The 15,790-nt window shown below is 49.3% G+C and overlaps 1 protein-coding gene across 4 annotated transcripts in view; it reads left to right on the forward strand.

Moving 5' to 3' along the window:
* XYLT1 (xylosyltransferase 1) overlaps positions 1–15,790 on the forward strand; it is a 305,653-nt gene that overhangs the window by 281,213 nt on the left and 8,650 nt on the right. For 3 of the 4 annotated variants that reach the window (XR_013813923.1, XR_013813924.1, XM_079779720.1), the window contains exons 9-11: positions 1,052–1,314; positions 7,674–7,869; positions 13,570–13,903. Coding sequence is in view for 2 of the 4 variants with exons in the window: in XM_079779720.1 (XP_079635846.1) it covers positions 1,052–1,314; positions 7,674–7,869; positions 13,570–13,903 (793 nt within the window). In the remaining 2 variants the exon portion in view is untranslated. The remainder of the gene's footprint in view (positions 1–1,051; positions 1,315–7,673; positions 7,870–13,569; positions 13,904–15,790) is intronic. The other variant, XM_079779721.1, reaches the window with a different exon arrangement.

Consider the following 15,790-nt stretch of genomic DNA (forward strand, 5'->3'; position numbering starts at 1 on the left):
TTCCTTAGCCCTGGACAGGGGTCAGCAAATCAATCTGGGTCAAATCCAGCCCACTGCCTGTTTTTGTAAGTTCTTTTGTAACACCGCCACGCCCATTCACCTGCTATTGTGCCCGTGGCTACTTTCACCCTACAACAGCAGTGTTGAATCCTTACAAAGCTAGAAATAGTTATTATCTGGCCCTTTACTAAAAAAAAACATTTGTTGATCCCCGCCCAGACCATAGTATAAGACTTGATAGATAACAGGTACTCAGTAGTTTATTTCTTTAATCCTGGACCCTGGGTTTTAATCCTGACTCAGTCATTACCTTGTTATGTGACCTTAGATAAGTCCCTTTTCCTCGAGGGGCCTCAGTCTCCTTGAAAATTTGGGCTACATAAATGGTCTTCAAATTCTGCATCATAACCACCAGGGAAGCATTTTTGGATACAGATTCCTAAACCTCATCTCTGGAGATGCTGACTCTGCTGTTATGCCCAGGAGACCGTAGGGAGTGGTGGGGACGGTGGGGAGCTGAAGAAGCCATGCCCGTCTAAAGGGACAGCTGCTTTCCAGCTTTAAGCAGTTGTTGCCATGCAGAAACATGGGCCTGGGGTTGCTGGATCTATTTCTGTTTAAAGGGAAGCCAAGAATTGTTTCTGTGAAGTCTTCTACTTTTTAAATATTGCCAGCTAATTCAATTTTAAAACACTCTGCTGGACAATTAAAATATATCCGTAGGCTGTATTTGCCCTAGACCTTCAGTTAAATGATTTTGGAGACCCATCCCAGCTGTAAACACTAGGGTGTGATTTATTTAACCAACATTTAACAAACATGATGCTTCCCAGGCGCCCATCATTGCTCCAAATGCCTCACCAACATTAACTCATTCCATCCTAACACCCTTAGTATTGTCGTCATTTAACAGAGGAGGACATTGAGAACAGAGGCAGGCAGGCTGGCTGCAGAGCCCTGCTCCCACCCACCCCCCAACCCCCCCCCCCCCACACACACACACACACACACCCCACCTGCTGACGCTAATCTTTTTATCCCTTGAGCACAGCAGACAGCCCGGCCCACCTTCTTTGCCCGCAAGTTCGAAGCCGTGGTGAATCAGGAGATCATCGGGCAGCTGGACTATTACCTGTACGGGAACTACCCCGCAGGCACCCCCGGGCTCCGCTCCTACTGGGAGAACGTCTATGACGAGCCCGATGGCATCCAGAGCCTCAGTGACGTGGCCCTGACCTTGTACCACTCCTTCGCCCGCCTGGGCCTCCGCAGGGCTGAGACGTCGCTGCACACAGACGGGGAGAACAGCTGCAGGTGAGCCAGGTTGGCAAGGCGAGGAGCGGCAGGGTGGAGGAGGGACAGGGAGGGGACCAGGGAGGAGGGTGCAGACCTTCCTCTGCGTTAGGGGCCGCATGCTTCTCCCTCTCTTCCTTTGCCTAGAAAGCACCTACGCAGCCATCCCCGCGTTTAGAGCCTGTCCCGTCTACCCTCCACCCCTAGTGGACTTTCTCAGAGTACCAGATCTAATGCTTACCCCATCATTTCCTCCCAGTGGACTCATTCTTTATGTTAAGCATAGGTGTTTTTAAAAGGAAGCTCTATGTCATCCTATTATATAGTTGTATTTGTCTTAAATGGAAAGTAACCATGGAAATACAGAACTTTCTTTTTTCTTTTTATTATGGAAAATGTCAAATATATTCAAACTAGAGAAGAGAGTGCAACCCCATGCTCCCGCCACCCGGCTCCCCCGGTGACCAGCTCCAGGCCAATCCCGTGCCATGGCCCCTCCTCCCAGATCGGTCTGATTGAGGCACATCCCTGACATCACATCGCCTCAGCCATAAACATTTCAATGTATGTCTCCGAAAAGAAAGACTCCATTTTAAAACATAACCATGTTATCGTTACCACACCTAAAAATATGACCAAAGACATCGGCAAAATGCAGAACTATTATTGAAAGCGCTCAGGTTACCCCCCTTAGAATCATCCCTTCAGGTGTCACTTAGAATCACCTCACCTGCCACTAGCAGGTGCGGGTTGACACTTGAGGAAAGAGTGTTCTAGAATGTATGGAAAGCAGCAGGGAAGGTAGGAAAATAATTCAACAGAATCCCCTCCCCTCCGCGGTCTTTCCCTAAGCCAAGCAGCCCTTTTGTTGGCGTGGCTTCCTTTCTCTAGCAATGTGCATTGCGGATATTCACATACTTGCAACCAGAGCTTGGAGCCCTGTTATATTTCCTGATCGGCATTATATTAGCCCCCTCTCCCGCTCTCTGCGGCTTCCTTCATGCTAATGATCCTTTTTAATGCCGCTACTGTTCCGAAGAGCAGAAACTCGGGAGTTTGCTTAATCCAGCCCTTTCCTGTTGCTATTGTCAGTAATGGGCCATTGTAAATAACGTCCTGATGACTCTCTTCTTTGCAGAAAGCCTCTTTCTTCCCTTCCTTTTTTCTGGTTATTTTTTTAGGTTGGATTTTCAAAAGTACCTCTAATCACTCTCCTCTTTCTCATTCTCCCTTCTCCTCCCGCCTCCCTCTTTTAAAGCAAAAAAAAAAAAAAAAAAAAGTTTAACATTAGTCTCTCTCCACTGAGGCTCCTCCTGTGTACCCTCCCTTGCCTAGCTCTTCCCTCTTCTCTGGAACTATTGCCTAAATCCTGAACACACCGGAAGGTGTCCTGGCTGGGACCGCCTACCTGGCCAGCTGGGTTTCTGCGGGGCTGCCACAGTTTATTCTTATCTCCTCAGGGCCTCAGCCTCTAGCCTCTTCCTGCGGGTTCTGACTTAGTTTAAGGAAAGCCCAGTGTGGGCTGGGAACTGGGACCTGCAGATTGAACTCAACTTTTATTTACTACCTGTTGACCTTGGACAAGTGATTGACCTCTCTGACCCTCAGTTTCCTCATCTGTAAAATGGGAATAATAATAAGCCTTACAGCATAAGGTGTTGTGATAATCCTCAAAAGTGACCCTCTGACTTACGTATTATTATTATCCCCGTTTTTAACCATGTTTTACTTACAAAGTGCTTAGTATATGTGCATGCCATTATTATGAAGCTGCCAACATCAACAGGGAGCCTACTGTGTGAGCCACACGCTCATTGCTCCCTCTGTGCTTTCCTTTGCTTATCGCCCCCACTGTCCCCACACAGCCAGCCCTCTCCCAGTCTCCGAGGGCCATCTCAGGCGCCACGTCCTCTGTGAAGCTTGCTGAGAGCTCCCCCTGATAGCCCATCCCCTCCCTCTCCCAAGCTGAAAGTAGCTCAGACTCACTTCCAACCCCTCCCCACCCTCCTCATTGCATGTAGCAGCAATTCTTTGGCGCAAGGTCAACAGTGAAGGTCTTCTGCCCCTGCTAGTCTGGGCGCAGAACCCTTGCTCACAGAACCACAGTACGAATCCCCAGCACAGAACCCAGGGCCACTCTTGGAAGTGGAATATTATTCAAGAATAGTCTTAATCCCAGGCTTCTTAGAATTTATAAAGTAAATAATCTTATAGGAAATTCTAGAAGACACCCGAAGACACTCCCAAACAAATCCTAGGACTTGTTTGGGGATTAAGCGGGCCATCAGGGTGCCCCTGGCTTGGAATCCTTTGACTTCTCGATCCTTTTTTTTTTTTTTTATCATGCTACAACCACTGTGCCTTGCTGTGGGCAGAGCCAATATATTTATGAATATGAGCCTGAAAATAAATCAGGACAAAGGACCCTTATCCCAAAAGGCAGCGGAGAGTAAATTCCTACCCCCAGGGCATCTGGGGAAACAGCATGTGAGAACTTTATCTCGAGAGTCTCATTTCCTTTGGGCACTTCATGCAAATTGTGTCTTTCCGGTCTGCGGGGTAACCTTTCATAAAAATAATGTTTATTGATTTTTTTCATTATAAAATAACTCATGCTTGTTGCAGAAATTTTCAAAATGGCAGATTGAGAGCACAAGAAAATAAAGTTTGCTTGTGAGTCACCCTCCAGAGAGAAAGATGTCAGTATTTTATTACAAGTCCTCAAATTCAAATGCCCTCCTGGGCCAGGCAAGTAGCATGTGGCAGCCAGTGCTGGCTGGCCCCTGCAGCACAGGCTCACTGTGCCAGCCGAGACCGCCCGGGGCCCAATGCTGAGCCCCAGCACGTTCTTGCCCAATGGGCATGTAGACATTGAACTGCCAGCCATTTTTCAAGACAAATCAGAAATTTAGATTTTTGTGAGTCTCCTAATTTTTTCAATGCCCACTTATTTTAGTAAGAAGGAAAAAAAAAACACTTTTGGGTGAAATGAATACATCTGTGGCATCCTTTAGGTTCTGTTGTACTGCATCTATTGAAAACAAACTCCTGTCTTAGTTTTAATTAATTATCATATACAGTCAAGACAAATACCGGGAGGTTTTGTGTTCAGTCCTGGGTTACATGTATCCTATATGTATCTTAGAAGCAAAGGGTTCAGGAGAAAATCCTTCTAGACTTTTCTCTCAATCAACAAGTATTGTTTAAAGCATCTACCATGTGTCAGGCTCTGTGTTAGGCACTGGGCACTCAGCCATGACCCAGACAGACCAACACCCCCCCTCCCCCCCCCCCCCGCCCGTGTTCAAGGCCCTCCCATTCCAGTGTGAAGACAGACTGTGCCTAAGCACTGGTACACAAGAACAAAGGCTCAGTAGGGATAAATGCTCTGCTCAGAATGAAGGTAAGGTCACATGATGGCAATGAGTTGGTGACTACGATTCAGCAGTCAAGGAAGATCTCTCTGAAGTAGTGACATTTAAGCAAGATGATAAGACAGAGCCAGCCATGCAATCTAAGAGGAAAAGAGCAGAGAATATCCCGTGCAAAGGCCCTGAGATAGAAATGAGCTTGCTGTATTCAAGAATCCAAAATAATGTCTGTGTAGAATCTGAAATAAGGTCCACGTGGCTAGAAGGTGGAGGTTTGGGGCAGAGGGAAACAAAATGAGGCTAGAGAAAGAGGCAGGGCTTTGTGGTCCAGGCGAGGAGTTTGGGTTTCATCGTAAGCATTGAGCAGAGCCACTTGTGTTTAAGCAGAGACGGTGGGTATGGCTGTTATGAGGGTAAAGTGGACGGAAGTAGGAGGGAGATAAGGAAGCTCCTGCGAAGGTCCAGGGGAGGCACGATGGTGGCCTGGACCAGGATGCTGGCAGTAGCAGATGGATTCAGGTGGAGACAAAAGGGTTTCTTGATAGAAGGGAGGGAATGCAGGCAGGCAAACTTGGTTTCTAGAGTGCTTTCCCTTTGTTCATTTACTTGACCCCTTAGCAGCACCCCCGTCTGGACCTCTCCCTTCTGGAAAATCTTTTTTTTTTTTTCACTCCCATGCCAACAAGCTCTCCTGTTCTTCTCCCACCGTCACTGACCCAACCACCCTGCAGCACAAACATTGACAGTGTATTATTTAGCTTCTGCCATAATGCCGCATAACAAACAAGCCCCAAATCAGTGTTTTGAAATGATAAGCATTGACATTGAGCTCAAGTTCTCGGGTCAGCTGGCCAGGGTTCCTGGTCTCAGCTGGCATCTCTCCTGAATCTGCAGCCGCTGCAGGTCGGGAGCAGGGCTTTGTTGTTCTTGGCTGGGAGCTGCTGGCAGGGACAACTGGGGTGGCTCTGCCCTGCCCCAAATGTCTCGTCCTCCAGCAGGTAGCCCAGGCACGCTCCCAGTTGCCTTATGGGTCAATCTTTGCTTGCTTGCTTTCAAGAAATCCTGCTGTCTCCACCTGAATCCATCCTCCACCTCAGTCCACCTCTGCACTGCCAGCTTCCCGGTCCAGGCCACCATCATGCCTTACCTGGGCCTCCGCAGGAGCTTCCTTACTTGTCTGCCTCCTACTATTGTCCGCAACCTTATACCAGCCATACCCAGCGCCCCTGCTTGAATAGCACAAGCGGCTCTGCTTAATGCTTGTGATTGGAATCCTCTCTGCTCTGCAAAGGCATGCTCTCATCACAAAAGAGCAAGAGAGGAAACGTGCAAGGCTTCTTGGGGCCCTGGCTGGGAGCTGGCATGACGCCTTCAGGTCAAGGCAGGTCGGGAGTGGGAAATGGACTCAGCCTCTTCAGGGCAAGGACCCCTGGGAAGCCACATGGGAAGGAGCATGGAGACAGAGAGGTGAAGGATCGGAGGCACTGATGCCAGCAGCCACGAGACGCTGTCATGACTATTTATGCCTCCAGTACAGTCGCCACTGGCCACCAGTGGGTATTTAAGTTTAGGTTAATGAAAGTGAAATGAAATAAAAAAGTCCGTTCCTCCGCCACAGCAGCCACATTCACGTGCTCGGTAGCCGCAGTGGCTAGTGGCTGCTGTGGTGGAGAGCGCGCCGCTGCACCCTGCCTCCCTCCCGGCACAGAGCTCCGCAGCACCGTCCAGGGCAAGGCTTTTCTGCTCTCAAAGCCCAGGCCCAGCGCAGACATGTGTGAGCCGATGCCCAGCGAGCAGTCTGAAGAGGGTGCCGGCTTCTTTCTCAGAGCCCCCGAGGCATCCCAGTCACCAGGCAGTGATTTCCAGAGATGGGGAAGCACAGGAAGGCGCCTTCCCTAACCGTTGTAATTGGACCTAAAGACTTAAGCTCCAGATCAGGACCAGAGGGAAGGAGGCTAAGCAGAAACAGTGATTTGTAGAACACTGTTGTTAAGGGGCCACAAGCACCCTCCGAGTGCTGTGCAGTTGACCCATTGCAGAGGCCAGCAGCCTTTTATTCCTCAAGAAGGAAAGAAAGCTGGGCTCATCCCAAGTTCCTCCCACCTGAGCTCCCTCCTGGGCATCTCGGCTTCGTTCCCCGGCCCCTTTCTCCCAGTGATTGTTTGTGGATCAAAGTCAAGCGTCTTAAAACAAGTTACCTCTTCGTGTCTGAATATATGGACCTTGGATTCATTGTTAAGGATAATGCCCAGTGCCTTGACTGAGAAGGACAGTATAACCTTTTTGATAAAGTTGGACAGCAGGCATGAAGGGTCCTTTGGGAGAGGGAGAGAGAGAGAAAGAGAGAGAGAGAGAGAGAGAGAGATCCCATTTTTACTCAAGGATGTTTAATGCAGTATTGTCTACAATGGCCAAAAAATTAGAAACCAGTTAAACAGCCAATGATGGGGAACTTGCTCTGTAAAATACGGTATTACATACAGTAGAATAATATGTGTGTGTGTCACGTTTTCAGAGACTCTTCAAAAACATGTGATAATGCCTGCAAAATACTATGAAGCAAAAGCAGGATATAACCAGTATGTATATTATGATCTAGTATGAGATTTATGCAAATATATGCATAGGAAATAAGGCCGAAGGGAAATGAGTCAATATGACATTGTTTGCACACCGATGGTGCTTCCCAATACCTAGCACCAGAGTCAATAAATATCTGTGCATTGACACCATCTGTGTAAAGAAGCCTCAAAAGTGTAGCAATGTTTATTTTCTTTATTGTGCTTTCATACAATCAACATGCTTTACATTTGTAATCATCCAAAAAGCTAGTAATAGTTATTGAGATCATAGATACACAGGGAGCAGCGTCAGGAATATGGTAAGCATTGTATAAAATGGGGTTTATTTTACGAACAAGACCAGCATGATGGGCAGGCACCCCATTATGAGCCTACACATCTCCAGCCCTGACCCATGAGCTCATGTGAGACTGTGTGTGTTTTTCAGGTACTATCCCATGGGCCACCCAGCGTCTGTCCACCTCTACTTCCTTGCTGACCGCTTCCAGGGCTTTCTGATCAAGCATCATGCTACCAATCTGGCCGTGAGCAAACTCGAGACGCTGGAGACGTGGGTGATGCCAAAGAAAGTCTTCAAGATCGCAAGCCCACCCAGCGACTTTGGGAGGCTCCAATTTTCCGAGGTAAGGGACTAAACATTGTCACACTTCACTGCCTTTTGCATCCCCCTGGCTGGGTCCTGTTCCATGGTCTGACATCTGTAGTTGGAGATGGAGGACAAGGGGATTTGGAGAGCCCCAAGATAGGCTCACCCTGTGCCTGTAGAGAGTTCTCCAGCCCCAAACACTGGAGCTGGCATCTTAAACCGGTCAGGAGGAGGAGGACAGTGGACCAAACCAACCTGGGCCCTTGGTCTATTTTTCATAGAACTTCTATTTCTTTTAATTTTTTTTTTATCCTTGCTAGTGATTCCTCCTAAACTTGGGTTAATAATGGATCAATAACAAACCAGTTCCCTGATGAAGTAGGGGCATCAATCCTGTTTTACATATTGGAAAATTGAAGCCTATGGAGATTCAGTGATTTTCTAGATTCGAGCTAGGAAGTGGGAGAGCTCACACTTGAACCCAGGTCTCTTAGGCTGCAAGTCCCGTGCTTACTTGTGCTTTTGTCCCCCCGGTTCTTAGCACAGGATTTAGCTTAAAATAAGTACCATATCAATCATTGAATGGATGAGTCGATGGATGAATGCATGGATGGGTGAATGAGTAGATGGATGGGTGGATGGACGGATGGAGGGATGGATGGATGGATGGATGGATGGATGGATGGATGGATGGATGGATGGATGGATGGATGGACGATCAGATGGATGGACAGATGTGTCAGTGTTTGGACAGATGGACTGAAGCATGACCTATGGAATGCAGTTTCCATCTCTCCAGTACAGCATCAGCTTTCAGTTATTTTCCTGCCTGGGGAGATGGATTTATCCAGCACCACCCTTATGACATCAGCCCCACCTCCAGACCTGATCTGCCCTCTTTCTACTTCTCCAGCCTCATCCAGTACCACTCTCCTCACACTTGTGTCTTTGTCAAGCATGCCAAGTTTGTTCCCACCTCAGGGGTGGCATGTTGATCCTCCTGCCTCGAACGCTTTCTCACAGGTTTTCTCCTATTTTGGGGGTCATTCTGATCTAAATCCAAACAATGCACCTTCTGAGAAGCCTTCTCTGCCCACTCACTTAGGCCATGAAAACTACACTCTCTGCCCGACACATCCTTATTTTAGTTTTTTTCTTAGCATTTACCATCTAACATCATCTTGTTGGTTTCGCTAATCACCTGGTGATTGTCCGCAAGAAAGCGAAGACAATATCCCTCTCACTCACTGCTGTAAACCAGCACATAGAAGAGTATGTAGCATTTGCAGATGCGGAATAAGGTGAAGGGATTAGCCAAACAACATATGTGCCTAGTCTATGGACACAGACAATAGTGTGGTGAAGGCCAGGGGAAGCGGATGGAGGCGGGGTGGAGGTGGGCAAATGGGGGAAGATGGGAGACATCTGTACTAGTGTCAGCAACAATGACTTCTGAATGAATGAGTGCCTGCACTTGGCTGGTGACCTGGAAGGAAGAGGAAGCCAGATCAAGCTTGGTGAGGGTTGCCCACACAAAACTCCTCATGGGATTTCTAAAGCAGTGATTCATTCCTGGAGTTAAGCACCCCCAATGAGTTTGGCTGCTGGCTTGGGAGCCGATTTTGGAATGTGGAGAATCTTAAGGGATGGGAGTAAGTATCGCACCCACTTATGTTCCCTTGCTAGTCTTTTTCCAGTCCCCAGTGGCCCACCTGGCCAACCTGTGCCCTGCCGAGTGGGCACTAAACAGGCACTGGTGGGAGTTTCTTGTGAAGCCACGGTTTTCAATTAAGGCTCCAAACCGATTGGCTGGATTTGAGCTGCCATGGGAGCCCACTCCATAAATTACTGGCGCCAGGGGGCAATTAGATGCTGCCCCGGTTGGAATCGGTGCTGGGGGCCCAGGCGGCCAATTGAAGACATCAATGTCCCATTAAGGAGATGGATGCCTGGGGGCTGGGCTCTCACTGTTTATCAGCCTGCCGTTGGGGGACCGGGCACTTCTGGCAGTGACAAATGACGCTGGCCACTCGTGGCTGGTGATTTGTGAGGGTCCCTACGATAGCTCTGGTACCCTTGGTGTGAGAGCCACCGAGACCTCTGGCAGAGTACCAACGTGTGAGCAGGGAGCCCCGGATCTTGTATTTTGATTTTTTTTTTCTAAAGCCTAATTTTAAGGCAAACATGAAATTGGACAAGAAGGAGGAACAGAACTGCGTGTTTAGAAGTTCTCTCGAATCGGCACAGCCCCGGGGCTATGCATAGGGCCTGGCCCAGGGCAGGTGGGGAGCTCGGATAGAGTTCTCACGGGATGTCCCAGGCCAGTGGCTTAGACAGTCACGGAGTGCCCAAGATACACGAGGTGCAGAAGGAACAGCGTCAACCAGAGAGAGCTGACCCTTGTAGTCATGGGAGTGTTCTCTAGTGGGGCAGCCAATGAGTGAGCAAACAAAGGAACAAGAACACTTCCACTAATAACAAGCATTATACAAAGAAGGTAAAATTCCCTCCATGTGATTGCTGAGGCCTTGAGAGACTGATGAGGACTACTTTCCATGGGGTGATTCGTTGAGCAAGGCTTTTCTAAGAATAATTTTAGAGCTGAAAACTGTACCCTGGGACCTTCTAAGAGAAGAGCATGTGCAAGGCCAAGGCCCTGGGGCTCCAGGCAGGAGCTTGGACTCCAGGAGCAGCAAGGCCAGTGCGACCAGAGCACAGTGAGCGGGAGGGAGAGTGATAGGAGGGAGGTCTCTGAGGGGACAGGGGACAGATCATGGGGGGTCTTGCAGGCCCTGGAGAGAAGTTTGGGTTGTATTTTAAGGGCTGTGGGAAACCTTTGGTGGGTTTGAAGCTGAAGGCATTGTTAAGCCTGAACTTGAACACACACATATATGAGCAGTTGATCATTTTGTAGTACAAATGGTAAGCAGACTGGGCCAGAGTACGGTGTGGACTTCCAGAGCAATGGTGAGAAGACCTCGAAGGCCACCGAGGATGTGACAGCAACAGGGCTCCATCTCAGGCAGACCCTCCTCCCTCGCGCATGGGGGTGGCAGCTGAGTCTCTCCTCCTCTCAAAGTTTAGAAACAGGATCTAGGTTTTTCCACTGTCAGCCGCTTTGCAACTCCTCTGCTGTGTTGTTTTCGTTTTAGAACTGACTTCAGAGATTTTTTCACCCCCAACTCTATAGGGAATCAAAGGATGCTTTCTGGAATGTCCCCACACTCCCCTAACGGGCAGGTAGTTCCTTTCTGAAGTAGAACCCTAACATGGTTTTGTGACCATTGATCCATCTGTGTCTATTGGAGTCAGTGTGTGCAGGGCCTGGGTGCATAGGGATGTCCATGTGCTCAGCCCCTAATCATTCATGACATAGACAGATGGTGGATGGATAGATCGATATACGCTGGGTAGATAAATATAGAGATATTGAGCACCTACTATGTGCCCGGCACTGTTTGGGGCACTAGAGATACATTGATGAACAATCCGAATGTTGTCCCTACTCTCATGGAGTTGATAGTGTTGAGCCAGGGAGAGAGATTAACTTAAAGATTGCAATACTGCACACAAAAAAACTACAATGGACAAACGCTGAGAGAAGCACCTTAGTGGTGCCTCTAAGCAGGCAAGGCTTCCAGGTAGTGGTGACACCCTGGCTGAGGCCTAGATGATAACTAAGAGCTGGTCGGGAAGAGGGTGGGGAAAGGAAGCAGACTGTACCAGAGAGAGGTGGGTGTGGACACAAGATGAGAGGCAAGAGTGAGCCCTTCTCAAGGAGGCGCTGAGAGTACTCAGAGGCGGGGGAGGGAGGGGGCCTAGAGCAGGGGTGAGTGGAGGATGGGGAGAGGGACAGAGAGGAACAGAACCAAAAGGACCAGACCTTGTAGGACAGAGTGAGAGACCAGACTTAGGAACAATGAGATAATGAAAAGGATTGGGCTTAGAATCAGGTTTCTTTAGAAAAATCTCTAAGACTTGGAGGTGTAGCTTGAATCCTGCTCACTCGTTTATTTCTTCAACCAATGGCATCATTTTAATTTCTGTTGTGTCCCAGACAGTGTGCTAGGCATCAGGGGTCCTCAGGAGCAGCCAGCTCCTGCTGATCCATAGGGTGGCCAAGATTTCACAACCCTGGGAGGGATGGTGCCCAGCAGAAATGTCACAGCAATCGCTATCTCTGCTGCCCTTAAGACCACTCTTTAGGCTGTGGTCTAAAGACGGAAACCTGAAGCAAGCTGTGGGCCTATGAAGGGCAGGTATAATAGTCCCATCTGGTTGGTGGTAGGCATTTGGCACATATGTGTTGATGAGTGAGTGAATGAATGAGTGAGTGAATGAATGGGAGGCAATACAATGAAGAGTAGATAAGAGCACAGCCTTTGGGGTCAGACTTCCTGGGTCCCCCTGCTGGCTTTGCCCCTCACTGACCATAGCAAGTTATCAAGCTGCTCTGAGCCTCAGTTTCCTCATTTGTAAAATGGGGATAATGTGGAGTTGGAAGTGAATATTAAATGAGTTGATGCATCCAAGCATTTAGCGATATGCCTGGCATAAGCTCCTGGTACCTATTGGCCATGCAGCTCCGTGTTCTGTGTAAGGAATGGACACAGTGACTTGAGGTGAGAACAAGGAGAAAATCAACCAGCTCCTGTCTGCACCTTAATGTGGAATCTTCTCGGGGTGTAGATGTGTATACCTTCCCCTGCCCTGACCTGCAAACACACACACTGGAGATGCTGGTCATGCAAAGGCCACAGAAGCAGTGCAAGCTTGCAGTGTGCTCATTATCGGCTGCCAACGTGTCCCACGCTGTCCTCAGAGCATTAAATGAAAGCTCCCAGGGAGCAGAAGACCCTCGTTTAATTTGGTTTGAAACAGCAGCAGAGCGCAGCATCGGGGATCTCTGCAGTTCATTTGTCAAGTCGTTCCCTCGGCAGATACTGATGGAGCACCAAGCACAGTGCTAGGCACCACGAGAGAGCAGCGGACCCAGGCACAGGGATCTGGGCAGTTTGAGGACAGTTCATGAGGTCTTCCTGGCTGCTGGGTGGAGAATAGATTGCAGGTGACAGAAGTGGAAGGAGGGAAGGCAAGCGTGGATTCATGGAGGGCGAAAGCCACTGGCTGGCAGGAAGGATGGATTGTACAACCATCTCCCATCCCTGGGGTCCAGCCCAGAATGTGTTAGGGAGGCCAGAGCTGTATCTTCCTGGGAAAGCCATTGAACTCCTGCAGGTGTCAGGTGATGCTGAGGGACCCTTCTTTTCTAGTTTATGACAGTGCAGCTCCAAAACCTGAGCTCTAGTCTCACTCAGAACAATCACACTCAACAGAGGCACGTGATCTGGAAAACCAAGGAGCAAAGCGGAATCCTGTACCTGTTGGATGGCAGGGTGTATGTTTTCTTGGAATGGCCTCAAGCAGGGGTTCATTCATTCATTTATTCAGTGCACATTTTTTTTCCAAAGCACCCAACAGGTGCCAGGCACTGGAGGCCCCAAGGTTTAGTCCACGGACCACAGGCCTTGTAGTCCTCCAACCTGGATCCAAATACCAGATCTTCTGCTTGCTTCCTGTCTAACCATGAGCAAGTAACTTAATCGGAGCCTTAGTTTCCCCATTTCCTCATCTGTAAAATGGGTATATCCTGCCCAGCAAGCAGGATCCTAAGCCTTTCTGGGACCCACACCATAGCTCAGTCTCAGTGATTTCAGGACTCGCTCTCCTGTTTCAGGTCGGCACTGACTGGGATGCCAAGGAGCGGCTCTTCCGCAACTTTGGGGGCCTCCTGGGGCCCATGGACGAGCCGGTAGGCATGCAGAAGTGGGGGAAGGGCCCCAACGTGACCGTGACCGTCGTCTGGGTGGATCCCGTCAACGTCATCGCAGCCACCTACGACATCCTGATCGAGTCCACGGCCGAGTTTACCCACTACAAGCCCCCTTTGAACTTGCCCCTGCGGCCTGGGGTCTGGACAGTGAAAATTCTCCACCACTGGGTGCCAGTCGCAGAGACCAAATTCCTCGTCGCACCTCTGACCTTCTCCAACAGGCAGCCCATCAAACAGGGTGAGTACTCCCCGTGTCTCTGCTGGGATCCCGTCCAGGGTCGGGGGGCATATGCCATCCCCAGGGATCTCAGGGGTCCATCACCTGGGCGGTGGTCCTGCCCAGATGTGGGGGGACGGGGCCACTCTCGAGGACCATGCTCTCTGCTCTCAGTAGCTGCTTTTCTGCCTGCACACGGAGATGACGTCATCTGTCTGTGACTTAGGTAACTTTTGATTAGATGCTCTCCCACTGGGCTCCCAGAAGGCTCTGATCATATTTAAGACAGGATGGAAAATAAACCCAGGCAGATATTGAGTGTTAGCAAATCTTGTTCCCTGTGTAAAAAATATTAATTAAAACAGGAAATCCTGTTCATCAAAAAGATGATACAGTAGGTCAGCGGTTTTTCAACCGGTGTGCCACAGAATTATTAACCCTTTGCACTCGCTTGCTTTTTTCTCGATTCCTTTATTCTACTCGGGATTTAATTTTTTAAATACCCCAGATTTTACAAAGTATGGCAGTAGAATAAAAAAACTGGAGTTTCTTTTCATACAAACTTATTTATTTGGATTTTTTTATATTTCAAATTATTGATACATTCAAAGAGTAATTTTAATCTCGATGTTAACCGTGTCGAGTCACACTCGACATCCGAGTGCAAACGGTTAAAGCATGCAATACCTGACTATTTAGTCAGGGGCACTGACCTCTTTTCCCTTAGATTGTCAAGCAAAACAATGACAACAGCCAACACAACAGTAGCCGCCTGGTGTTGTCTCCATCTATCAGATCGCAGACCAGAAGCCAGAAATGATTGCAGCCTCTGGTAGCTAAGTGTTATGAGCTGGGTGCCATTTAGCCAGTGACACAAGGAGAGGGCACATAGATATGGGGAGGGCAGGGGAGGGGCGGAGTCCTATAAAAAGGGAGTGTTGAAGGGATTCTGTTGACTTCGCTAAGTTTCTGTGTTGAGCAAGCAGAAAGGGATAGCCCTCAGGTTTTCTCAAGATGGAAGTTTGCTTCTCCACTCCCCTCGGAAACAGACAAAAGCTCCCCAGAACTGTCTGGGCCAGAGCACAGCCCTGAGGGCCCCCAGGGTGTTCCAGATCAGGTTCACATCCTTGGCATCCCACGGGATCTCCAGAGCGAGGTGTGGAGGGGAGCGATGGAAAGGGCAGTCCAGACCTCTGTGGCGGATGCACCTGCTGGACAGAACAAAGGCGTGGTCTTGACTCCATCCCACCTCAGCAAACAGCCCGGGCCCTTCACTGGGGCCTGAGTTTCCCAATGTTTTTCTCCTGGAGGCTCTTCCCACCCATGCCCAGCATGAGCCGGGGGTCACTGTACCCACTGGGATCCCCGCCCCATCGTCATCATTGGTAATTGTATCTGTTGACGATGTTCCAACAACAGGGAACACGAAGGAGGGAGCCGTGCAATTTGTAAGACGGTTCATCAAGAGCAATTTGCTATTGATGCGTCCCCAGTAATCTCAAGAAATCTGATGAGGTGGAATTGAGGAAAATTTAATTACAGAGGTGAGCATTGGAGGCTGATGCTGTCAGAGCACGTCCCACGATAACCTCCCTTTTCATAAGGGTTTTCTGCATCCACCGCAATGTTTGGTGTTAGATGTGAGCTGCTCTCTTCATTCCGCATGCCGGCGCGTTGTGGGTTTGGTGTCCCCCGCTCCCCACCTGCAGGATGGAGGCATGGAGAGGCGCGAGTAGAGAAATTAGACCCGCACCAGCGAGAACAGCCTCTGTTCTCCTGGCGAAGGACACAGGGGCTGCCTGCCCTCTGCCAGCATCAAGGAGCAGGGGGCCAGGGCCGGCAGACACACCCGCGCTTACCCAACGTGAAAGGGAGACGCGCCGCTCAGTCACAGCAGGACAGGATGTA

This window comes from Cnephaeus nilssonii (genome assembly GCF_951640355.1).
Source record: "Cnephaeus nilssonii genome assembly, chromosome: 2".
In the NCBI taxonomy this organism is placed as follows: Eukaryota; Metazoa; Chordata; class Mammalia; order Chiroptera; family Vespertilionidae; genus Cnephaeus; species Cnephaeus nilssonii.